General features: G+C 36.2%; 1 protein-coding gene across 1 annotated transcript in view; it reads right to left on the bottom strand.

Moving 5' to 3' along the window:
* The window catches only part of EloA (transcription elongation factor elongin A), a 123316-nt gene that overhangs the window by 22312 nt on the left and 73379 nt on the right, over positions 1–27625 (bottom strand). Inside the window, exons 8-10 of the mRNA XM_090386935.1 lie at positions 22947–23044; positions 18086–18187; positions 11292–11373 (exon numbers count right to left, since the gene is read on the bottom strand). Of these exons, the coding sequence (XP_090243061.1) occupies positions 11292–11373; positions 18086–18187; positions 22947–23044 (282 nt within the window). The remainder of the gene's footprint in view (positions 1–11291; positions 11374–18085; positions 18188–22946; positions 23045–27625) is intronic.

Raw genomic sequence — 27625 nt, 5'->3', positions numbered from 1 at the left:
AACTTGGATGATTGGAGATGTGTCTCCAATCATCCAAGTTTGAGCTGATTTTGAAAGAGGGATGATAGTGGTGGGTGCCCGATGGGCACCCACTATCATCCCTCTTTCAAAATCGGTTAACTCACGACGTTTATCCATACTGGCATCGAATTACGTCTATGTGAATGAAGTGTATCTATATACCTGCCAAGCGGTGGGTTTGTCCACTAGCGAGAGGGGTGACAGCATTGTGTTGCCCAGGATCCAGGTATCCCATGAATTTTGTCTTTTCAGTGTACAACAGAAAACTAAATATTGGGCAAATGGGTGAAAGAATCCAGGAGAAATGGGTACAGTAGAATCCCAGTTATCCAAAATAAGGTTTGTTGTTGTTTGTTATTTGGTTTTAAGGAGCATTAGCAACTAAGGCCATATTGCTCCCGGGCATATGCAGTGGTCATTCCCTGACCTTTCCGCATCCTCCGTATTTGGTGGTCATGGGCCCGAACCTCCAAAATTAGGGTAACTTAATTCGGACAACTAACGCCTGGGAATAAGGATCTTTCAGATAACTGATTTTAAATGCAAAACCTATCTACAGTATAAGCTGGAATTAGCAGAAATTAAAAAGAAGTTTAGTGACATTCCACAGGGTTCAGTACTGAACTCTATGGAACTTTACTTTAGATATTGGTACAATCAGAGAAATAATAATTTATAACCATCCTCTGTCTCCTATCATTCAGAAAACTTTTTTAATTTGCTGGATCAAGAAGCAGATGAAGCTTTTACTTTAAAATAGAAGCCTTTTAGGGAAAACAAAAATAAAATCATAGAATTCAAACAAGCAAGGCACTTTCTGTTAAAAGCTAGGACTTTCTTTTGTTAAACAAAAATTAAAAAAAAAAAATGTTTTACTGGAAACAGTGATCTAATCTCTCTAAACTCTGTCTGCATGAACAAAAAGAAGTGATGGTGTTTATTATTAGTGACACAAGGAAACAAGCTTGCACAGCATCAGTCACTGGAGAATAAAAAAAAAAAAAAAACTACTGCTGGTATGACAATTTTCCCTTGCAAATTTTCCCCTACAATCTATGAGGGATGCTTGAAAAGCACGAGGCTAAAACATTATTTAGTATCTAAGGAAGCCTCAAGCATGGGCATGGCTTTCTTTTCAAAATAAATGGTTTTTCTTCCTGATTTCTTCAGCACTTGCACCCAATTGAAGCACATACAATAGGTTATTTTCAGACACTCTGTATAGGATAGCACCACTTGCTTTAGTGATGCAGTAAAGATAAACTTGCATCTTTGTAAGTTCATGTTTAAGCATCATCAATCATACTGGGCAAAGTAATTCTTCTACTAGTGCTATTCTGGTGGCTGCCAATGACTTCAACAGATTTGCCATATGCAGTCATGAATTATTTTGAAGCAAAAATTGCTGTTTCATCAAGAACTGCAGTTTTTTTTATCTGAGATGAATGCCAATTTTTTTTTTTTAATAAAACCCCCAAACACGAAAAGTATTAGAAACTTAGTAATTAGTACTGTGTGGGTTGAAGGTTGAGAAGATGAAAGATACTCATTGACAATTTGAATTTCTATAGACTATAATTTTCAGGAAGTTGTTCCAGAAAACAAGAGGTTGTAGGAATAGTAGTAGTAGTGGCATGTTATGCAAGAAAGCAAGTGTATGAGCTTATGCAGCATCAGCCAAAAAAAAAAAAAAAAAAAAAATCACACCATTCCCTCTAAATGCCTGTCCAGTTCCTCCTTAAATTTATTCAACCTATCAACTTCCACAATGACAGATGGAAGTTTGTTCCAGCAATTAACCACCCGCTGGATAAAGGCAAATTTCCGCACATCTATTCTACATCTGTCCTTTCTTAATTTGAATTTATGCCCCCATAGGTTTGTAATCTGAACAAGAGGAAGGATCCCATCAGAATTCAGCGTGCTCAACCCATTCAAGGCCTTATACATCTCAATCAGATCACCGCACAGGTGCCTAGTCTCCAGCCACTGCAATTTGCAGAACTTAAGCCTCTCTTGGTAAGAGGATCCCTTCATTTCCCTCACCAATCTTGTTGCTCTTCTCTGTACACGCTCAAGCAAATCTACATCCTTCCTAAAATGAGGCCTCCAGACCTGTATGCAGTACTCAAGGCGTGGCCTGACCATTGCCTTATACAGAGGGACAATCACCTCCTTTTCCCTGCTAGCAAAATTCCTATATATCATTGACAAAACCCCATTACCTGCCCTGGCAGCCTGTCTGCATTGCTCAGAAAACTTCATATCTGACTGCACAATTACTCCCAGGTCTTTTTCATTTTCTACCACCTTAAGTGTAGTACCACACAGTTGGTACGTTTCTCTGGGGTTACTTCTACCCATATGCAGTACCTTGCATTTGTCAAGGTTAAACTTCAGTTGCCACTTTTAGCATTAGCATTAGTAGAGGCATATGATGCAAGAAAGCAAGCTTATTCAGCATCAGCCAAAAAAAAAAAAAAAACACTACTCCCATTTCACCCCTCCGTTCGTTCGAAATACCTGTCCAGCTGAGCCTTAAATTTATTTAGGCTATCAACTTCAACAACAAGCGATGGGAGTCTATTCCACAAACCAACTGCCCGCTGGCTAAAGGCAAATTTCCGCACATCTATCCGACATCCGTCCTTCCTCAATTTGAATTTATGCCCTCTCAGGTGATTATTCTGAGCAAGAGGAAGAATCCCATCGGCATTGAGCATGCTCATGCCATTCAAAGCCTTATACACCTCTATCAGATCACCTCGCCGATGCCTAGTTTCCAGGCTCTGTAATTTGCAAAACTTAAGCCTTTCTTCGTAAGAGCAACCCTTTGTTCCATTCACTAATCTTGTTGCCCTTCTCTGTACTCGTTCGAGCAGCTCTACATCCTTCTTGAAATGAGGCCTCCAGACCTGTATACAGTACTCAAGGTGTGGCCTGACCAATGCCTTATACAAGGGAATAATCACATCCTTATCCCTGCTAGAAAAATTCCTGTATATCATTGACAAGACACCATGAGCTACTCTTGCAGCTCGTCTGCACTGCTCAGAGAACTTCATATCTGCCTGCACAATTACCCCCAGGTCCTTCTCATTCTCTACCACTGCCAGCGTAGTGCCACAGAGTTGATACGTTGATCTGGGGTTACTGTTTCCCATATGTAGTACTTTACATTTGTCAATGTTAAACTTCATTTGCCACCTCTCAGCCCATCTGCTCAACTTTTCCAGATCCTGTTGCAGCAGCATAGTATCAGTAGTGTCCTTAACAACCCTGCCAACCTTGGTATCATCTGCAAACTTGGACATTAAGCCTGATACACCATCATCAATATCATTTATAAATACAGAAAACAACAATGGACCCAACACTGAACCCTGAGGAACTCCACTAATAACATTAGTCCACGTTGAGCAGTGTCCATTGATTACCACTCTCTGTCTTCTGCCACTCAACCATCCCTTTATCCATAGCAGCAATTTGCCTCCAATGCCACACTTCTCCAATTTGTGCAGCAGTCTTCCATGCGCAACAATATCAAAAGCCTTTCTAAGATCCAAATATATAATATCAAAGTTATTCCCTGCATCCAGTTCTTTTGTGACTACATCATAGTATCCAATCAAATTGGTCAGACAAGACCTGCCCTTAACAAAACCATGCTGTGTCTGAGCTATAACTGAATTCTTGTCCAGATGATCCTGCAGTGCTTCTTTAACCAGTGCCTCCATTAATTTTCCTGGAACCGAAGTTAAACTAACAGGTCTGTAATTACTTGTGTCAGCCTTTGATCCTCCTTTGTGAATTGGGGTTACATTTGCACATCTCCAGTCCATGGGTACCTCCCCTGAGTCCAAAGAAGCTCTCATAATTATGGCTAGGGGTTTGCTTACTTCCTTTGCTGCCTCCTTTAATATAACTGGATAGATCCCATCCACCCCTGGTGCCTTTTTTATGTTTATCCTCAGCAATTTCTCCTCCACTTTCCCCTCAGTTATTAGAAAATAATCTAGCTCACTGCCAATGTTTACTTCACCTACGACATTCCCCTTCCTGAATAACTCCTCATGTGTGAATGTAGATGCAAAATACTCGTTTAGATTGTTAGCCACCTGAGCAGGATCCTCAACTGTTGAACCATCAACATCCAGTGGACCAATCTGATTCATCCCTTTCCGTCTTGAGTTTAAATAGGTAAAGAACTCTTTTCTGTTTTTCTTTGCGTCCTTTGCCAAGGATTTCTCATAATCTGCCTTTGCCTGCCTAATCTCCTTTGTGACTTGGTTACAGACCAACTTATATCTATCATAGGCTTCCATGTCACCCATTAATTTGTATGTATCCCATGCATTTTTCTTCTCTTCCATATGTCTCATTAGTTCATCTGACAACCATTTAGGCCTGAACCTTGAACAATATTTCTTGGTTGGTATGTAAAGCCTGGTAGCTTCCAAGATTAGTTCCCTGAATGATTCCCATTTTGAATTTGCTGTTGGTAACATCATCAGTTGGTCCCACTGTATAGAATTTAAATACTGTCTCAGACCATCATAGTCGCCTTTACGAAAGCAAAAACCCTTCCCTTTGCCTCTGATGGTAGTTACCTCCTTGAGTAAATCCCACTTCAGCACACTGTGATCACTGCCACCCAGTGGTTCCTTTATCTGCAGATTCCTAATGCATGAAGAATCACTACTGATAATCAGATCAAGAGTATTACTCCCTCTAGTTGCCTCCCGAACATGCTGGTGTAGAAAACAATCATCCAATAAATCCACAAAAGCCCTGCTAGTGTGTGAGTGACCAACCCACAAATTCCAGTCAATATCTGGGAAATTAAAATCCCCCATTATAAGACTCTCTGATTTACTGGCCCATTCTATTTCCCTGTACAGTATCTTATTATACTCATCAGAGTCATTAGGCCTATAGCACACTCCTACTCTCAATTTTGATTTACCTATGCTTATGTCACACCAAACTGACTCGACACTGCACTGTCCATCAATGTCGACTGGCTTCACTTCCTTGGATTTTATGTGTTTTTTAACTAATAGCATAACCCCTCCTCCCCTCCTGTCCTGTCTATCCTTTCTATACACATTGTACTCCCCAAATTCCAGTTCTGCATTCCTTATATCTGTGTGACACCACGTTTCTGATATCCCAACAATATCTGCCTTTGATGTTTTGAGCAATACCTCAAATTCATCAAATTTATTTACTAAACTCCTAGCATTGGTGTACACGCAAGTATACCTGCACTTGTTTTTATTCTTAGCTACCTTAACACAACCCATGTGTTTACTTGTATCACAATGACTTCCAGCAGTCTCTGAAATATCCTGCATCTTGTTTTTCAGGCTTCTGCTCATTCCAATAGAAGCAGTGCAAGAATCTCTTTCACCTCTGCCAGTGGCTACTGTTAATCCATTAGTCTTTGTCTCCCCCCAAGCTAGCAGTTTTCCGACCCACCTAACACTGCCTCGATAGCATCAGCAAATATTCTTGCACCCTTTCTATTTAAGTGTATCCCATCCCTGTAGAAGCAATCTCTCCTGTTAACAAGTACATTCCAGGCTGAAAAAAATTCTACCCCTTGAGCCTTGCACAATCTTTCCAGGGCCGAATTGATCGACAAGGCTCTCATCATATACTCCCTCCTATCGTGTCTGGGCAGAATTGCAGACACTTTCAAATTTAACCCTACTTCACGGCTTTTTTTCAACAGTTACCTGTACTTGTTAAGTAATTCCGCTGGTCTCCTACTCTTAATGTCATTAGTGCCAACGTGTACAACTATATCACCTTTTGTGCCCTTAAAAGATGATATCTGCTCTACAATGTCATCAACCCTTGCCCCTGGCAGACATACCCTGGTCCTGTTCCACCTATCCTTTTTACAAAGCATGTTCCCCGTTTCCCTGACAATAGAGTCACCAACAACTACTAGTTCCTGTGGGACCAGCGCATTCTGCCTTGGGGGCTGCCTCTGTGTTGCAAGATGACCAAGTGCAAGCTCTGGCGTTGATGTGGGCAGCTGAGAGCTTGATGGGCCCCTCAATGTATTTCCTTCGAGGGCATCCACCCTGTCCTTCAAGGTCTCATATAGGCCCATAACAGTGCCGAGTTGTCGCCTAATTTCCTTGCACTCCTTGCATCGTGCACACACAAAGACATCCCCCATGGCAGTATCATGTCCCATACCCGATTGCTCCGCAAACATCAAGCAAACAGTGCATCTTAAAAGGCTGTGATTCAGAGGGCAACTGCCCCCCTCAGTTCTCCCATTAGCTTGAGCCTTTTGCTTTGCTGCTCTGGTCAGAGTCATGATTTCGATTTAAATGTCAGTAAAATTACAATTTCAGAACAAAATTAAAACCTTAAACTTGTATCTTAACACAGTTATAACGCTATATTTATTTTTCAGTATCGAGTGTTATCTACGAGTTCCCTTTATATAACTTCCGTATCAAGTATGTATTAATTATTTGTTACGTTTGTACTCTAAGTCGTTATATATATATAGTTAAAAGAACAATTTAATTGACAATGAAGTTTAACAAGATTAATAGATCTACTGATTAATTGACAATATTATATTATGCACTATACTATACAAAGCTAATGCTATCGAATTCCGGATATGCTGTATCGCGTTTCAGTAACGAGTGTTATCTACGAAATCCCTTTATATAACTTCTGTATCAAGTTATGTATTAATTATTTATTTTTACTAATTATATATGTTCCGTAACCTAAGTGGTTATATGTATAGTTAAAAGTACAATTTAATTGCCAATGAAGTTCGACAAGATTAATAGATTTACTGATTAATTTTCACGTAACAATGGCGGCTGTTTATGAACGGTAAACACGTGTATTTGATACCCTTTCCGATACTAAGTAATACCTACAAATCTCTATCTAAGTTACTGTAACTTTAAGTACCGTAAATAGGAATATAAAGCTACTCTAGAAATAAGTTAATATGTCAATTTAAACTAATAAAGCAGAAAATAAATCAGAAAAAACTTCTCTGTTCCAGTAGCGGCAGAAAGGCACGTCCGCACAGGAAACTCTCGTACTCAAACCATTAGCCCATATGCCCAAGTTATCTAGATCCTGTTGCAGTAGCACACTGCCATGACTGTCATTAAAAACCCTGCCAACTTTGTATCATCTGCAAACTTCGACATTAAGCCTGATATACCTTCATCAATATCATTGATAAATATACAAAACAACAGTGGACCTAACACCGAACCCTGTGGGACTCCACTAATAACATTAGTCCAAGAAGAGCAGCACCCACTGATTACCACCCTCTGTCTTCTCCCACTTAACCATCCTTTTATTCATTGTAGCAACTTACCCTTAATACCATTCTGCTCCTATTTGTACAATAGTCTTCCATGCACAACAGTGTCAAAAGCTTTCCTGAAATCCAAATATATGATATCAAAATTATTTTTTGCATCCAGTTCCTTTGTAACCACATCATAATATCCTATCAAATTTGTCAGACAAGACCTTCCCTTAACAAACCCATGCTGTGTCTGAATTATTGCTGCAGTCTTGTCTAGATGATCCTGCAATGCATCTTTAACCAGTGACTCCATTATTTTACCAGGAACAGAAGTTAAACTAACTGGTCTGTAATTACTCGTGTCACCCTTCGATCCCCCTTTGTGAATTGGGGATACAATTGCACATCTAAAGTGCGTTGGAACCTCCCCTGAGTCCAAGGACGCTCTCATAATTATGGCTAAGGGTTTGCTTAGTTGCTTTGCCACCTCCTTTAATATAACTGGATAGATCCCATCCACCCCAGGTGCTTTTCTTATGTTTAACTTCAACAATTTCTCCTCCACTTTGCTTTCAGCTATTACAAAATCATTAAGTATCCTGCTACAATTTGATAACCTTCTGTCATTTTCAAACCTTAATAATTCCTCACGTGTGAATGTAGATGCAAAATACTCATTCAGTTTGTTTGCTATCTGAGCAGGATCATCAACAGTCGAACCATCGATGTCAAGTGGACCAATCAGATTCATCCCCTTCCTTTTAGAGTTTATATAAGTAAAGAAATCCTTGCTGTTTTTCTTAGCATCTTTTGCCAAGGATTTCTCGTAATCTGCCTTTGCCTGCCGAACCTCCTTTGTGACCTGATTACAGACTAGCTTATATCTTCATAACTGGATTGTCATGTCTGCAATACTAGGGTACCTGCCCACCCACTGATGACAGGCCAATAGCTTTGAAATGGTGCTGTCTGGGTGGTGATACTCACTGAGAATAAATAAATGAGGAAGAAGAAAAGTTGGCTCTGTGAGTTTGAACTTGAACAGTAAAATGATGCTGAATGGTTGCAGAATGTATTTGGACTGGTTTGGAAGATAGAGGGGTAATTATAGAAGCCAATTCAGAAGAACAGTATCATGGAAGTCTATAGAAAAGCCATGCAGCAAAAACAGAATGTCAATGAGATAGAAAGTGGAATAGAAATTTTGTATCATTAAAAAACCTAACTGTCGTCTTTTGAATGGAGTCTAGATGCCTGAGAGAGGTTACAGGGCATCACCTCAGATATGATAACAATACTGCAACTAATAGAGATATATGACCTTGTCTAGAAATCAGAGAAACTAGAAATGACATCGAAGATAAGCATAGGAGCAGAAGAATCCTTTTAGTGAGATATAAGACAGACTAATTTTATAAGGAGTGAAATTAACTAAGTTATCTTTGCCTCATTGGACAATTACCCACAGGGCAGCATTTAAGGAACTGGTAGTGGATATTAGAGAAGTTTAAGCTGTTTGTACAGGACAAGGTTTCTCAAACTGGAAGCTGGAATGAAATGTGCTATCATCAGCATAAATATGGATAGGATTTCCAGTTAATGGAAGAAGGTCTTTAATATAAAAGAGGAAAAGAGTAGAAGAAAGAACTGAACTCTGGAGAACACCAGCATTAGTGAGCCATCTGCCATCAGCCACAGTGAGCAATCACAGAGAAAACTGGATTACAAAACGGGAAAAAAAAAAAAAAAAAAAAAAAAAAAAGAGAGAAAATGGAGAGCTAGGCATAGACAGATTGATATTTCAGTATTAGCTTTGGTCAGAATAACAGGAAAATCGAATAAATTTAATTAAATATAAAAATCAATGGATTATATCAATTAAAACTAATATTTAAAAACAAAATCTTAACAAAATAAGATAAAAGTAATAAAAGGGATACATGCGTAGACTCTTATCTATTTTATTATTTATCTATGGTGTATCTACACCGATATTAAATAGATATTAAACTCAAGTATTATGCCTTGTGCATTTAGTTATTTTTAAATATTATCATATAAACCTTTTGGCATCTCTCATATTGTGTGATTATCTTCATAACTGGATTGTCATGTCTGCAATACCAGGGTACCTGCCCACCCACTGATGACAGGCCAATAGCTTTGAAATGGTGCTGTCTGGGTGGTGATACTCACTGAAATAAGTAACAATAGTCTTCTCTATTAGTGAAGTGTTACTTATTTGAGGTAGTGCAATACCATGGCAACTCGTTGTGAAGGAAGAGCACAATATGAGATACAGAGCAAATAATGCCTCTCAACACTAACTACTATGGTAGTTTCTTAAGAGTTATCTATGGTGTATCTACACAGATATTATATAGATACAAATATCAAATACATGTGTGTGCTAAGTTTAAATAATTGTGTGTGTGTGTGTGTGTGTGTGTGTGTGTGTGTGTGTGTGTGTGTGTGTGTGTGTGTGTGTGTGTGTGTGTGTGTGTGTGTGTGTGCAATCTAATAGTGTCAGTTTTTATTTTGTTTATAAACATTTTTTTTAATGCAGAAATCATTAATTATAATAAATATAATGTATTGCAATCCATTAATAAAAGGTCAAGTATTGGTATACCTAAGCAAAAAAAAAAAAAAAAAAACAGAAATAAAAAGAATTTTGGGTCTGTCACACCCACACCACCATTATTGTTATAATTGGTAGTACCAATTGTAACAGTATTTAACTTATGTATATAATTAAGCTATTTAATTATTTAATGGCTTAATTCATAGCATATAGTGCATAAAAGTGTTTATTTCAGTAGTTAAGTCTTATACAATGATAAACATACTATTTCCCCATTTCAAATAATAATTTGCAAAATATTTGCCACTGAAATATTCCTTCTTCAGGTTAAACAGATAGAAATCACTTGCATCATAGATATAAGTAATAAAAATTACAAAAAAAAACTGGGTTTACATTTCTTCATAACCTCTCTCTCTCTCTCTCTCTCTCTCTCTCTCCCTTACATATTTCCCTTGACGTGGAGCATTATAGCCTGAGACGCTAATGTGCCATAAAATCGAAAAAAAAAAACCAACCAACCAATCAATCAATCTGTATTTCCCTTTGTTCCTGATACAGATCAAGGTTATACTTGTACTTTCACTGATAGTATATTTGCAACCTTGATTACCATATCCACATAAAGGTAATGAAATAAGTGCTCAAATAACCAGCAGACAGAAACTACAGCAAAATTTGCTTAAATAGCTATAATGAATGTATCAGTGTAGTAAATAGTAATTGAATGCAAACTTTAACTTGTTTATATAGTAATGCATCAGAATGCGGAATTACTATGTAAACTGGTGGTTATAATGCAGACTAATTTTTTATTGTTCAAAAAAAAACCCTACATATACTGTGGATGTTTTTTTTTTCTACAATGTAGAAACACTATGATTTATAGAAGTGTTAATTTTTAGAAGTGGGGAAAGGGCTTAATAACCATCCTATATATAAGCTAAATGTTTTAATTATTATTAAAATGCTTTCATTGATAAGAGAAAAATTTGATTGACATCAGATTTTCAACATATATCTTGTTGGTTGATCGATAGTGTGCCTTTTAGTTCCAATTCCATAGCTTACCCTACACACAACACTGCAATAAATCTAGAACAACAGTTCCAATGCTCTTACTTACATACGTACAAGATAACTTAACTTATTTCAGTTATCTATATATTTTTTTCTATCTAACTTCTTATATCACTGTTTTTACTGATCCAACAGGCATCTGATTTGATTATAAGAAATTAATAATGATTATGAAATTATTCAAAAATTTCTTAAATGAAATGAAACAATTTTGGAATAATTTCATAACTATAATTTAATAATGCAGGCAGCCTTTCAGAAACATATACACATTTGAAATTTATTATATACCTTGTGTTCGTTTTGCCCTTTCAGAAGCTGTTATACTTGCAGCAATGCTCTTTAATTTGGCTTCTCGTTCATCAAACAGTCGCTGCAAATATAAATGAAGATAATTTTGTAAAAATGTGGTGTTTGAATGTGGTGTTTAAAAGTATCAAATAATAATTCTGAAAACATCTTGTTTAAATAAAAATTGAGGGAGAAAGTAAAATCTTTCTCCTCCCACTTTATTACTATATAATTAAATTGTAAGTCTGTCAAAACAAGATAGGGACTTCAAGTTATCCTAACATCATTATTTAGGGCAAATCAAATGAAAATGAGATTGACTGACTAAATTTAAATTACACAGACAGCTGGGAGTAAATCTAAAAATTGTACTTATGCTTTTACTGAAAGCACATTTCTTTTTACTGAAAGCACATTAGCTATTCTGTATAGGCAGGGAGTGATACACAGCAGTAGAGACATGGCAGTCATAGTGACAGGTGCATCCATGCTAGTGCAAGGCAATATAATTCCCCTTCTTAGGTGGAGGAACATTTCACTAGCAAAATTCACCAGCACATAAAAAGAGGTCAACAATTGTATTATTCCCACAAGTATAAAATGGTAAAAAAAAATGTTGATAATAACCCTATCCGAGGAAAAAAATTGCACAATTGTCAGTGTGTTTTTTCAGTTTTCGGACAAAGCCATTAGTGTACAAGTGAAAATGTCACCAAGGAGCTGAATATCAGTCATGCAACTATCTAAAACATCATTTTACCATGATTTAGTGCTTTTTGAAGACAGGAAAATTTTCTGTCAGGACACTGATTCCACAGATGATGAAGTGAAGGAAGCTAAAAAACGATGCACTTAAGAGCACAGTATAAAAATTCTGATGAATATATGGTGTAAGTGAACTGCAGTGGTGATTTTTTTGAAAAATAAAATAGCAATTAATTGGTAATTAATAAAATAGCAATCAATCACCTCCTGTTTTACCTCCTTTTCTCCTATTCCCGCAATAATGCAAAAGAATGATAGTATGCTACAATAGGAATCTCCTATTGTAGCATACTATATTGTAGGATCCAATTACATCTCCCCCAGCTCCTTGAACTGAAAAATGAGGAACATGCTTTACTGGATGGACTACCAGTGCAGCTGAAAAAAAATAGGACAACCCCAACTGAAACTGAGAAAGCAAATGGATGAGCATAACAAGGGAAAGTAGACATGATCAAGAGTGATATCACTCACCACTGCATTTCAGAAATGGGGAGGGAGGGGAATGGTGACTCTCTTCAACAAATTCCTTTCTTTTCTATTGTACACCATTGTACACCACAGAAAACCTGTTTATACACCATTGTACACCACAGAAAACCTGCTGTTTGCCCAAGAAGGATGAATTGCTCCTAAGGACAGCATTTATTGTGACTGGGGTAAGTAACCCTCAATTCTAAATTTAAATCTATATCCTCTTGCCATTAGAGAAAGAGTAAAGATGCCCGCAGCATTGAATTTACTGAACCCTTTGAGAGCCTTAAATACTTCGACCAGGTTAACACACAGATGTCCAAACTTTCAGAATTTGTCTCTTCATACGATACTTGATGACCATGACTAATCTTGCTTTTCTCTGTATTCTTTCTAACTGGTCCACATGAGTTTCCTAAAATGAGTTTCCAAGCCATCACAAAAGCAAAAAAAAATTTCCCATCTTTCTTCTGAATTGTGATGTATGAAATAGTGACATGACGTATGAAATAGTGACATGAGTGGAGAACATTCTCAAAAGAATGAGAATATTCTCTGAAAGATTATTTATTTTCTTAAAAATTTTCTAAAGTAATTATTAAACTTTTGTTGATTTATGCTACATTTTATTGGATTCAACTTAAATTTTTGGAAAACTAGAACATTTTAGCATGAAATAAAACATTCTGGAACTTCAAATTTTTTTAGAATCTAATAGAACATTCTGAAATTAGTCAAGATTAGTGTTTTCGTACAATGTGAATAATAAACCTGAAAGTAAGGCTTTGGATAAACCTTTCAAACAGAGATATTTTCTCTTCAGGATTTCAAATGATCAAAAATGATGACCAGATTACAATCTTTCAAAGAATTAGAACATCAATAAGTGTCTTGGTTTTAACTTTCAAACAAATTGCTGAATGATGAGTACAAGAGTGTTGAAGGATCTGTAAAGACAAAAGTAGTGAAAGCTTCTTGCCTTGTAGTAAATGAAGAAATGAATCAATTATGAATTACGTCGTGATGATACCTCAACCAGTAAGCCTTGGTCACAAAAGACTGACAAACACAACAGAATACAGCAATACCCCGCACTGCATAATTGGTACCGAAACTGTTCTGTGTTATCTGAAACCATGCGTGCTGATTGAGGTATAATTATAATGGGTTTTAATTGAATGCATACCAATACCAAAAAAACAATCTATAAAAAAATTATAAAACAATTTGTGCTTGATAGCTAATTAAAAGGATTTGAAATAAAAAATATTGCATTTATTAATGAAAAGGTAATCATGAGAGATGAGAAAACAGCTTTATTGTTTATTTAGGTATTTCAATAATGAAGTCTGGTGAAGTCGTCTCTTTTTCTCGGCATACAAGTCTTTGTAGCATCAAATCCCATTTTGCCATATCTTGATGCTATGTTCATTTGGATCTCCATAATCATCTCGCAGGCCATGTTAACCCCCTGAAAAACTTTCTTCTGTTAAATTCTTTTGGTGCCACTTTTCCAATCTTTACAAAAATGTCTTAGGCAATTGTCTGAACTTGCAATTCAAAACCAATGAAATCATTTGCCAAATGGGGCAAAACATGCTGCCAAACAGAACAAATGTTGTTGGCAGTGATTTCTAGCCAAGATGCAGATATATTTTTGATCGCATTAAATAAAATAAGTAAAAAAATAAAATGAAAAAAATAATAAAATGAAAAGTCTGACAATCTATCACATCATCTTGTCAGGATGGAATTAAGAATACTGAACACTGTTGCACGTTGCTGCTGACTGCCTGAGAGGAGCTACTGGCACATGTGTATGTGATGTGAGACAACAGAGTTGGCACTGCAGCATATATGTACACACACTAGGCTACGTACACCGATGAGCCAAACCATTACGACCACCTACTATGATGTTGCATGTTGACTCCACGTGCAGCCAAAACAGCTTGTACCCAGTGAGGCATGGAAGCTACAAAATTTCTAAATGTCACACGTGCAGATCCTTTAACTCCTGTAAGTTAGGTGAGATGCCACAGATCGGAGATGCTGTTCCAACACAAACCACAGATGCTCAATGATGTCTGGGGAATTTGGAGGCCAGGTCAATATCTGGAAGTGGAAGCCTTCCTCAACCAGTTGAACAATCCGGGCAGTGTGGCATAGCGCATTATCCTGCTGAAAGATCGTACCGCCAGAGGGGAAGACCGTTGCCATGAAAGGGTGTACCTGGTCAGCAATGATGTTTAAGTAGGTGGTAGATGTCATAGTTCCCAGCACATGGATGACTGGACCCAGGGTATCCCCAGCAGAACATCGCCCAAAGCATGACACCACAGCCACCAGCTTGTTTTCGTCCCATGGTGCATCCAGTTGCCATCACTTCCCCAGGTAAATGATGCAGACATACCTGGCCATCCACATGGTGCAACAGGAAATGTGATTCATCAGACCAGACCACCTTCTTCCAATCACTCAAGGTCCAGTTTCGATGCTCGCGTGCCCATTGTAGGTACTATCTCCGGTGAACTGTGGTTAGCATGGGCACTCGAAGCAGCCTGCGGATACACAGTCCCATTTTCAGCAGGGTTCAACATATTGTGTGTTATGACACATTACTCCCATCACCAGCATTCCAATTACCGGTGAGCTGCGCCACAGTCGCCCTTCTGTTGCCACGTATGATTCGGGAGAACCTTCGCTCGTTGTTTGTTTGATATTTGGTTTTTAGAAGCATTAGCAACTAAGGCCATATTGCTCCGGGGATATGTGGTGGTCATTCCCTGACCCTTCCGCATCCTCCATATTTGGTGATCACGGGCTCGAACCCCGGTCTAATCAAGAAGCGTGTGCTATGCACTGCTGCTCCTGCCCACCTGGCTACGGAGGCGCCAACCTTCGCTCACCTTGAGCATCGATGAGCCATGATCGTCCAACACCTCGCTGACGGTTCATGGGTTCCCCCTCCTCGGACCACTTTTGGTAGGTGCTAACCACAGCTGACCGTGAGTATCCCACCAGCTGTGCCGTTTCAGATATGCTCTGACCCAGTCATCTGGTCATTACAATTTGGCCTTTGTCAAATTCAAGTCTGCTGCCTTTCCCATCTGAAGAACAAGAGTAACACTGATTAACAGACCTCAGTATCAGGTGTTTTTTTTTACCATGTCCCGATCCACACACGTGCCGTAGTTCACTTGCAGTTGCTTTGATTTAAATAACGACTCACTGGTCATAATGTTTTGGCTCATCAGTATATGTAGAGTATGTCTAGGCTACTGAATGAGTTTTAATATGTACAGTTAAACTTAATTGAAAACTGTGTTATTATTATTATTAGCCATATGGTGCAAGGAAGCCTGAGACTTACGCTGCACTAGCTAAAAAAAATTCCCGAGTTACCCTGAGAGAGAGAAAGAAAATCAGAAGTAGAAAGGAATTACCAAGAGAAGAATATGATATCCAGCTTAGGACCCTGGGTGTGCCAAGCCCATACTCACCAGATGTAAGGCCCTGGGGCTGTAGCGAAACCCGTGCTGTTCGAAGCCATGCTAAGCGAGGTATTGCTATATATAAAATCATAAATAAAATAGGTTCAAATTTCGTGCTATTGTGACAGATAATACTGCAGCAATAGTATAAGATGTCAATATTTAAAGAGAAATATGCCACATGTTGCACAGAACATATAGCAGTCCTTTGCCATCCACTGCTTTATGACTCATGGCCCTTAAAGACTGGTGACTTTTGTTCTGCATATTTGCTTATAATTCAGAAAGCTTGGGTACTGCTGAGTTACAATGAACTCAACCTCTGCTGTTGACAAAATTAAAACTGGTGTATGTGTTCTATTTTGTCTTGCAACTTTTTTTAATTTAATTAATTTGGAGTTTACAATTTCTCTCTGTAACAGCAGGACATTTCACTAACTCTCGAATGTGAATAGCAAGGGCTTCAGCAACCATCGCTTATTTTGTGTAGCACATTATTCACATAGCCAATATTGCATTCTCTCTCCCAAAAAATTAGTGGTTCTGCTTGTATTTTGCACATTACTGTATTGTTATAATAAAGCAGCATAACACATACAGGGTACATAATGCTGAGCAGTGATACTGAATTGTATTAATATTAAAAATTTCTGAACACCTCTTCACTCCTTCATCCCATGGATATGGGTGTAATCAAATCATTCAAGAGGTAATATATCTGAACACACTTTCTAGCATACTGTAGAACTCACTGAAAATAACTCTGAGCTAAGTAACAATATTTTAATTAGTTTATTGGTATACAGAGGACAATTGGTACAATTAGACTCAAAACATTCCCAATAACTAAATAAAATTCAGATTTCAAAATCTGTCTTCAGGCCTGGGTTTGGAAGGGAGACCAAACTATCACACAAAATATGGAAAATTGTCTTTATTAAATCCTTACCTATTGTACTCTATGTATTGTCCTTTTCAAGTTTAATTAACCCTTAGCTTTTGCTGAAAGGCATATGGAAAGGACACATGCAATGGCTATCATAAAGGAATTGTTGGAGGAACTCAAACAACTACAGGAAAACCATCTTTCCGAGGTTTTCCTGAAGTGAATGACAAGATTAGTCAAATCCTTACATCTGCCAAATGTTTGCACAGTGAAAGATTTAATGACATGCAGTGAAAAGAAAAGAGTGAAGTCAAATGATTTGACTGCTCTCCATCTATCAGGAGTTAATGGTATACGATCTACAAGGACTGCCTCCACTGACCAGTCATGATGAAAACTGAAATTCAGAAAAATAGGGCAAAAATGAGGTTACGTCTAGTGTTGGATTGTCATAAATATGGAATGGAGGATGCAGATGAGGTTACTATAGTGCTGGGTGCACAATGCCGCTCATCTTACCATAGAGTTTTGATTGCAAAATTCCTACTACTAGAATGGAAGCAATGCAGCAACAGTGAGTCAGAATGCATTATAAGTAACAGCAAAGGTGTCTGATAAAACCATGTAGTGACAGCAACCCCTTAAGATTGGGCTGAAAATACTGCTACTGCAGCAGTGGAAAAATCCATGGACAATGGTGTACTGTAGTAGTAGTAGTAGTGGCATGTGATGCAAGAAAGCAAGTGTGCTTATGCAGCATCAGCCAAAAAAAAAAAAAAAAAAAGTATTGGCAAAAAAGTATCAACCAAAAAATGTATGAGGCAACGTACAACTCCACTGCAAGCAACAACTCAAGTTGATTCAAATTCTTGGCATGAATGGAATTATACACTGTGGCCATGAAACATTTTTTAGGGTAGATTAGATCCATTCCATTTGAATGGGAGTAAACAGCCAATTCACTGGCTCTGATTTTTAGTATTCCAATCTCACAGTTCTCAGGTGATATATATATATAAGCTGGTGTTTATTAAGATTAATTTTAATGTGCAGAATAAAAATAAGAATACCAACTTGTTTATTTAACAAATATACAGCAAATGAGAAAGCAATCAAACTACTAAGCCAAATCAAAAAAAAAAAAAAATTACATAATAAATACTTATCAAACTCACAAGATACAATTCACGCCAACTTTCTCCTTCATCGGGTATTTTCTGTCTGAAGTCTCTTTGGGAATGCATCTGCCACAGGTCATCAGTATCTGCGACTAGATACTAAAGAGAAAGGTTTTATAAGTTTAAAAGGCAAATTGTTTAAACAAAAATAACACCATAACAATATTAAATATAAGAATACAGGTTAATTATCATAAAAATGAACAACTTTATTTAGCAGTGCTATAGTCCATTTCTTTGTAGTTTTTTAGTGTGGTCACCTTAGCTGATTGAATCAGCTAAGGCATCTGCATACTTTGTAGTTCATGACATCTGCTTAATGAGCAAGAACATTATCAGTAATAGCAAGAACAACTCCCACTTCTTTCCACTGAGAATAAATTAAAAGAAATAGACCATAACAATAGGGAAGGGATATAAAAGAGGATTAAGAGATTGGGGAAAGAAAATGAAAAGCTCAATGCGAACCCCATTACGTAACATTAGAGCTCCTGTAGGCATTCAGCAAACCTGTCAGGTGGGGTCTTTTGAGATTTCTGCTATGCCACTAGAATGACAACTACAGTATGCTCTTTATGGTAGTGCACCACACTAAAAGAGATTCTGAGAATCAGGGTTATAAATTGCTATCAGCAGGGACAAACGGGCAAAGCAATAATAGACTAATCCCTTATATGGAAGTTTGGCTACTGCTTATTGTAATGGCTTAAAGATTTGTTCAGTATACCCATGAAGCTCTTAACTACCATGATTTAACCGTGAAATGTTGCTCATAAAATGCATAATTTCTAATCAACTATTCTCTGTTTGTTCACAATAGCTGAGATCTCATTATGACCATGCTCGTTAAAAATGACTTCGATTGTATATATATATTTTTTAAAAGCACTTATGTGCATAGTTTTCCAATTTTTTTTACAAACTTTTATATTCCTAGAAAAAAAAAAAAAAATCAAATTGTGCATGAAAATTATAGAAAGTGGTGTTAAGACTGCCTCATCCCAATTTCTAGTGTTTCCTTCAATTTTCACTGCAGATTTGTTACTTGTTTATATATACAAAATTCTTCTCTTTAAAAGACTGTCCATGATGCCATATTTTTCTAAAATTTGAAAGAGTAGATTTTTTGGTGCTCTGTTATATGCTTTAGGATTCACAAATGCTAAGTACAGATTCTTATTATGTCTTCATGACTTTTCTATAATTTGTCCTAGTGTGAATATTTGATCCAGGCATCTGTTTGGCCTAAAACCTGAACATTCTTCCCTAGGGTTACATTTCACTCCTAATAACACTAAGGTCTGAAATTAGTCCTCTATAATTACTACATTCAGCTTTATTTTCCTTTTTATATATTGGAACAATCATTTGGAAATGATCTATGGATAATATGATCACTGTGATTGTACTTTCCTTCCAGCTTTCAGCATTTCCTGTTACCTTTCCATATTTTCTGATAATTTCTACTTCAGTTATAGAAATAGTCCAAAATTTTCCCCATTTTACTCTTTTCCTGATCTTCAGTTTTTCCTTCATTTAGCAAATCAGAAAAATATTTACTCCATGTTGCTAAAATATCCTTTTCTTCAACTTATTATTTTTGATTGTTTTAGCAATGGTGTTTTTTCTCTACTATAAGATTTTTTAAATAAATGCAAAAATATTTTGCCACCTTTCTGACACTTGTTTTCCATATCTTTTCTTGTGTTTTTCTTTAGGCTTTTACATACATCATACATTTTAGCAGTGTTGTTACACTCTTTATATTGCAATAATGTTTTATTTATAAAAAAAAATTCATATAATATTTTTTCTTTTCCGCTAAACCGCTAAACCATATTATAATTGGCATTATTTTAAATTTTATATCGGTTTTATTAATTGGAATTAAAGTGCTAAATTATATAGGGGACTATCGGCTACTGTTTATATCTTACCTTTACTTCCCCCTCCCTGTTTGTTTATTTTTTACGTTATTTTATGTTAATTTTTCGCTCTACATTTTTTGCCATACTACTGGCTTATGTTTTATGTTGTTTTACGTATTAAGGCGTATACGGAACAGGAGATTCAGTTAGAATGTGTAGTCTAACCTATTCCTGGGGGTCTGTAATGGTATTAAAGATATGAATAATACTTAATGAAGTTAAAGTTAAAATTATAATTATTTTAACATAACAAACTTTAAATATTTAAAGTTTGTTAAAATAATTATAATTTTAACTTTAACTTCATTAAGTATTATTCATATCTTTAATACCATTACAGACCCCCAGGAATCAGGTTAGACTACACATTCTAACTGAATCTCCTGTTCCGTATACACCTTAATACCTTTATAGAAAATAAATACCAGAAAATTGAAGTAGTTTAAACAATCAAACTATAATATATCAAGCACGTATAATGTCTAATTGCCACACGGCAATAGCATTAACGTTGCAAGTGATAAATTGAAAATAATCATTTAGACATTTATAATAATTATTTAAAAACACAATATATACATATATATATATATATATATATATATATATAGATACACTCATTTATCTTCAACCAGTTGGTTAAGTTCCTTTCTCTATTATGATATAATAAATTAGGCTTTTCTTTTTTTATATTATGCTCCCTTCATGTAAATTTCTAGATATCTATGCTGAAATATTGTGGTAGTACTTAAGACTGGTTTGCTTGCACATAATTCTGGTACACTTTTACCACAATATATGTTCCCAAAAAATACCCTATGGTTCTTCAACAGCCTTGAAATAAACTCTGATAGCTTTGTCAATGACAGGTCTTAACAGATGCTTAAAGAAATCTACCATTAAGCTGCCCTATGAGGCCTGATGAGCTCCATCCTCTGTTGCTCCTACATTTCAATCTCCCACTCTCCTCCATGAATGCTGAAAAACTTTATATAATAAAATAACTTTTCTGTTTATACTCCAGGACGACCACACCGGTCAGAGGAGTTCTCAAGGTAGAGAGGGAATACAAAGAAACAGCACCGTGTACATAGATTATTTTATTATAAACTACACTGTATAATAGCATCATTATTGCTCATGGCACTACGCACATATTAATTAGTTATATATTATTGCATTATTGATGTTCTGTACAAATTTCTGTAATTTGATCTGTTTGTAATTGTGAAATTTGTGTTTGTGCACACTTTATGTAATATGATCTGTTGATAGTGTACACCCCTCTAGCCTGCAGGCTGTTCAAGGGGTGAACCAATATAGTAATAAAGCAGATTTTAATAATAATAATAACAACAACTAGGGAGCTTTTCTCGCTGCCCTCACTTCTAAAATACTTGCTTTTAACACTGTGTGTGTGTCTGTTCCTAGCTATGAATACATAAATACCAAGAATGGTACCGCGTGGTCATGCTAGATAAACAAAGTGTGCACCAGGTTTATCTAGAATGATCATGCTAAATAGAAGCTTGTTTTACCACAGTAAAAGCTTGTTACATATTTTAGTATTTGTTACATATTACCATGTAACTCGCATCCCTCTTCTCCCATTGGCTGAATAAATATCACTAGGAGGAAAATTATTTTAATGCATAGAAAGATAATTATTATTATTATGGGGTTTAAATTTCTCTGCAAATTTTCCTAAAATATTCCTGTGGATGTAATAGTCATTTCCTACCCTATTATTTAAATCTCCAACAAATGCTATTCTTCTTTGTAATTACAGTAGAATCTCATAATCCAGCAACCACAGAACCAAGGATGCAGGATTTATGAAAACCGTAGTTATTTAAAGATTATGCATATAGCCTTAAATATTCAGGAGTAATTCATTACTTTTATTAGATAATACAACAGCTCTCATTTCTATAATCTGTAGTGAATGATAGGCATTAGCATTAAGCCAAAATATTAACCCATGCCAATGGATTGCTCCAGTAGGTAACATACTTGCCTAAGAAATATAGATGTTTCTATATGTTGGTACTGAAACTGTCTAATATTTTTTAATATGAGGTATAAATATTGCGATATGATTTCAGCAATCGAATCACCTTAAAAATAAACTACTGTACTATAAAGTATTATACTGTGAATTGTACTGAATGTCTTGCAAAATAAATGATTTTACATGTTGCAAATAAACAGTATCAATGATATATATAGTGTAGATATAATGTAAAATGGAAAGAAATTGATATGTGAAAATTATCAATGGAAGGTAACACATAAACCTGACATCTGTGGTGCTCTTTTTTTTTTTTTTTTTTTTGTCTTTATCTAGCCTATTTTCCCTCTGCTATTGTATGGCTGACTACTCTCATATTCAATTACATATGCCAAAACACTCAAAAGGTTTCAGATGAAACTGAACTGATTTACATATCTGGATTTTTGATAATTCCATTATTTTGTAAGCTAGATTTTTGAGGTTCTATAGTTTATGGCTCTTCCTAAGATATTAAAGAACCTTTTTTTTAGCTTTCAAACTGGGGCATATGCACAAATATAATCATCCAACATTCCATCACTAAATTCTACCCACATAACTCCAAGTAGCTAATTCTTTCCAATTAAGCTATCTTCTAAAAGAGATATAGTGCGAAGAAAGCTAAGCTTTCTTTGCACTATATCTTTCTCCATAAGTTAATTTATAATTATATATGGCTGCAACTCAGCAGTATTCATTCATGTAAAAATTGCTTGAACTAATCATTGATGTTTCTTTGAATTAGTGAAAGATATATAGCCAAATATCGTAGCACCATGACATATTAACAAAAAACTGAAACAATTTTTATGACAATCAAGGTTATTCAGAACATTATATTCTGAATTTCTTTGAACAAACATTTTTTTTTACTTACTGAATTGTAATGTTCTATATTGTACAATTGTACAGGACTGCATTTATCTAGACACGGTTTGAGTACATGGTATGGAACACCACCAGTATATCCCAAAGCTGAAAAATAAAATTAATAAATAAATGAAAGTCATTTAAATTGTGTTTTTTTTTTTTTTTTACTTTTGAATGCATTATTTCAAATTTATTCAAGAAAGTTGAAGTTTAAATAAAACAAGTGTTTTGAATAAAACTTCAAATTAGTCAATAACTGAATACATAAAAAAAAAGGTATATCTTTTGCATCAAAGGTAACCAAGACTAAAATAATTAACACGACAAAATTATATACAGTCAGTTCTGCTATAACGCACATTGTCACAATATTGAATTTTCTCCAAAGTGACTGATATATTAGGCAACAATTACTAAAAACCTAAGAGCAACAATGGCTCAATATATCCTATGTTTTATTCATATTTGAAAATTACAAAAGAGTTACTTCAATATTTCTTCATATGGTGACTTATATGCTCAATTCTCTAGCAATGATTTTTAAAACCGGTGCGGGAAAGTTTTGGAAATTATTTCATCGTCGCGTTTTTAACACTGAGCAGTTTATTAAACCCCCGCTATTCGCGGTCGCTGATTTAATATAAAATGAAACCAAAAAAAATGTGAATTTTAAAGCGCCTGAACATTTTCCGCCATATAAAAAACATAGGCGTGGCTAAAATTATCTTCACTGGTCAAAACAGCGCTCGGTGGGTGGGGGGAGAGGGGTCACAAAATCGCGAGCGTGGATATTTCTCGCTAATCCTTGTTCAATATGTATTATGCTCTTGTCATGAAAGGTTTTGTCGTTTGCTTTTAATTTATATGCTTATAAATTGAATAAATTTATCAATTTATATGCTACAAAAGTGATAAATCTACCGTTTTGCGATGTAAAACAGACTTTTTCGAGTGTGTTAATGGAAGAAAGTGACTTTATTGTGGACAAGTTCTTTCTAACTCGTACAAAAATATGGCTACGAATAACAAGGGAAATGTGAAAAGATCAAAGAAGGTGATGACATTAGCGAATAAAATTGAGTTATTAGATAAAATTTCTAATGGTGAAAGTGTCTCCTCAGTGGCAAAACATTATAAAATCAATGAGTCAACGATACGATCAATCAAGAAATTGGAAGAAAAAATCCGACGTAGTGTCCGTGAAAACGCGCTAATTGCTTCAAAAATTTGCTCTGTAACTCATGATGTTAAATTAGAAAAAACGGGAAAAGCTTTAAATCTGTGGATAGAAGACCGACTCAAAATAAAATTCCGTTAAGTTCACTTATCATTCGTGAAAAGGCAAAACTCCTTTATCAACACTTTAGCGAAACTGGTGATAGCACTGGCAGGATAAGTTTTTTAGCTAGCAAAGGCACTGGTTTGAAAGATTTGTTTGAAATTTCTAATAAATATTACATTTAATATTAAATTGTTTTTATTTTCATTTCGATGCCATATGCTTGCATTTCACTATGTACTGTCTATGTACATAGTCATATTATGAAGGTACATATAATACATACATAGACAAAATTTTAGACTAGTTTTTCTTATATATTTCATACTTTGGAACGGAACCCCTTTATTACTATGGGAACCATAACTCAGTATTCGCGGCATTTCTCAGGAACGTAACCCCCGCGAATAGTGGGAGTTTACTGTATTTTATCAGTGTCTATATTTAAATATCTGACATAATGTCTTTAATCACTCATTTCGTGGAGAGTTTGATGGATCTGGGGGTCAGGTTGGGGCTTTTGACTATGACCCTGGGGTGTCAGATCATTCATGTACTAAGAGGATTGAACACATTTAATAATGTGTTCAATCCTCTGAAAAAATTGGTGCTGAGCAGATATCATCTTCTAAGGGTACAAAAGGTGACATTGTGACAAGGTGGCAAAAGGTGACATTGAGATTTAATTAACAAGCAAAGCGAGTTAGGGTTAAATTTGAAAGTACCTGCAATTCTGCCCAGACACAATAGGAGAGAGTATATGATGATAGCCTTGTCAATCAATTTGGCCCTGGAGAGACTGTGCAAGGCTCGTGGGGTAGAATTTTTTTTAAGCATGGTCTGTGCTTGCTAACAGGAGATACTGTTTCTACGAGGATGGGATACACTTAAAAAGAAAGGGTGCAAGAATATTTCCTGATGCTATCAAGGCAGTGTTAGGTGAGTTGGAAAACTGCTAGCTTGGGGGGGATTCACAGACTAAAAGATTAACAGTAGCCACAGGCAGAGGCAAAAGTGATTCTTGCACTGCTTCTGCTAGAAAGAGAAGCAGCCTGGAAAGGTGCTGGGAGATTTCAAGGACTGCTGGGAGTTATCATGGAACAAGTAAATACATGAGCTGTGTTAGGGTAACTAAGAGTAAGAACAGGTGCACTTGCATGTACACCATTGCTAGTAGTATAGTAAATAAATTTGATGAATTTGAAGTGCTGGTCAAGACTTCAAAGTCAGATACTGTTGGGATATCAGAGACATGGTGTCAGACAGATATAAGCAGTGCAGAATTGGAATTTGAGGAGTACAATGTGTACAGAAAGGATAGGAAGGGAGGAGGGATTATGCTGTTAGTTAAGAAACACAAAATCTAAGGAAGTGAATCCAGTGGTGGACAGTGCATGTTGAGTCAGTTTGGTGTGACATAAGCACTGGAAAAGAGAAAATGAGAGTAAGAGTTTGTTATAGCCCTAATGACTCTGATGAGTACAACGAACAAGTGTGCAGAGATATAGAGTGGGCCAGTAAATCAGAATATCTTATAATGGGACATTTTAACTTTCCAGATATTCACTGGAACTTGTGGATTGGTCACTCGCATGCTATCAAGACTTTTGTCGATTTCCTGGATGATTGTTTTCTACAGCAACATGTTTGAGGGGCAACCAGATGTAGATGGAATCTATTCCTCTAATCAAGAGGGAGTAATACCCCAGAGGGAGTAATATTCATGCATTAAGAATTTGCAGATAAAGTAACCACTAGGTGACAGTGATCACAGCGTAAAGTAACCACTAGGTGTCAGTGATCACAGTTACATCTTTAATAAATCTGACAGTGTATGTCAGATTTATTAAAGATGTAACTACCATCAAGGGTAAAGGGATGGCTTTTTTCTTTCATAAAGGTGACTACAGTGGTCTCAGACTGCTTTTAAATTCTATACAGTGATATCAACTGATGATGTTAACAACAGCAAAATATAAATGAGAAGCATTGAAGGAATTAATCTTGGAAGCTTCTAAGCTTTTCGTACCAACTAAAAAATACTGTTTAAAGTTTAGGCCTAAATGGATGTCAGATGAACTAATGAGACTCGTGGCAGCGAAGAAAAATGCATGGGATGCATATAAATTATAAGAGGACACAGAAGGCTATGGTAGATATAAGTTAGTCTGTAATCAAGTCACAAAGGAGGTTAGGCAAGTGAAGGCCGATTACGAGAAATCTTTGGCAAAGGATGCAAACAAAAACAACAGACTTCTTAAATTCTAGAAGAAAGGAAATGAATCAGATTGGTTCACTTGATATTGATGGTGCAACCATTGATGATCCTGCTCAGATAGCTGACAAACTGAATGAGTATTTTGTATCTACAATCACACATGAGGAATTCTGTAAGAAAAGGGAGGAAAGTTTACTGAACTGTAACAGGGAGCTAAATGATTTTGTAATAATGGAGAGCAAAGTGGAGGAGAAATTGTTGAAGGTAAACCTAAAAAAGGCACCTGGGGTAGATGGAATCTATCCAGTTATATTGAAGGAGGCAGTGAGGGAAGTAAGCAAATCCTTAGCCATAATTACAAGAGCATCTTAAGATTCAGGGGAGGTCCCAATGGACTGTAGATGTACAAATGTATCCCAAATTCACAAAGGGCGGTTCAAAGGGTAACACAAATAATTATAGACCTGTTAGTTTAACTTCTGTTCCAGGGAAAATAATGGAGTCACTGGTTAAAGAAGCATTGCAGGATTATCTAAACAAGGCTGCAGTAAAAGTTCAGACACAGCGTGGGTTTGTTAAAAGGAGGAAGACTGCAGTCTTGTCTGACCAATTTGATTGGATACTACGATGTGGTCACAAAGGAACTGGATGCAAAAAAGTAATTTTGATTTCATATACTTGGATTTCTGGAAAGCTTTTATTGCTGTTACACATGGAAGACTGATGATCAATATCATTGATAAATAAAGAAAACAACAATGGTGTGGGCCCCATTGTTGTTTTCTTTATTTATCAATGATATCGATGAAGGTATATCAGGCTTAATGTCCAAGTTTGGAGATGATACAAAGGTTGGCAGGGTTATTAATGACAGTAAAGACAGTATGCTACAGCAACAGGATCTAGAAAAGTTAGGCAGATGGGCTGAGAAATGGCAACTGTAGTTTAACATCGACAAATGTGAAGTACTGCATATGGGTAAGCAGTAATTCAACAGAAAAGTACCAATTGTGTGGTATTACACTCGGGAAGTGGAGAATGAAAAAGATCTGGGGGTAATTGTGCAGTCAGATAGGAAGATTTCTGAACAGTGCAAACAGGCTGCCACAGCAGGTCATGGAGTCATGTCAATGATATAGAGGAATTTTGCTAACAGAGACAAGGAGGTGATTATCCCTTTGCATAAGGC

This window comes from Mastigoproctus giganteus, chromosome 12 (assembly GCF_048544385.1).
Source record: "Mastigoproctus giganteus isolate SK-2022 chromosome 12, ASM4854438v1, whole genome shotgun sequence".
NCBI lineage: Eukaryota > Metazoa > Arthropoda > Arachnida > Uropygi > Thelyphonidae > Mastigoproctus > Mastigoproctus giganteus.
The sequence above is the reverse complement of the archived record's forward strand: the minus strand, read 5'-3'. Positions and strand labels throughout refer to the sequence as shown.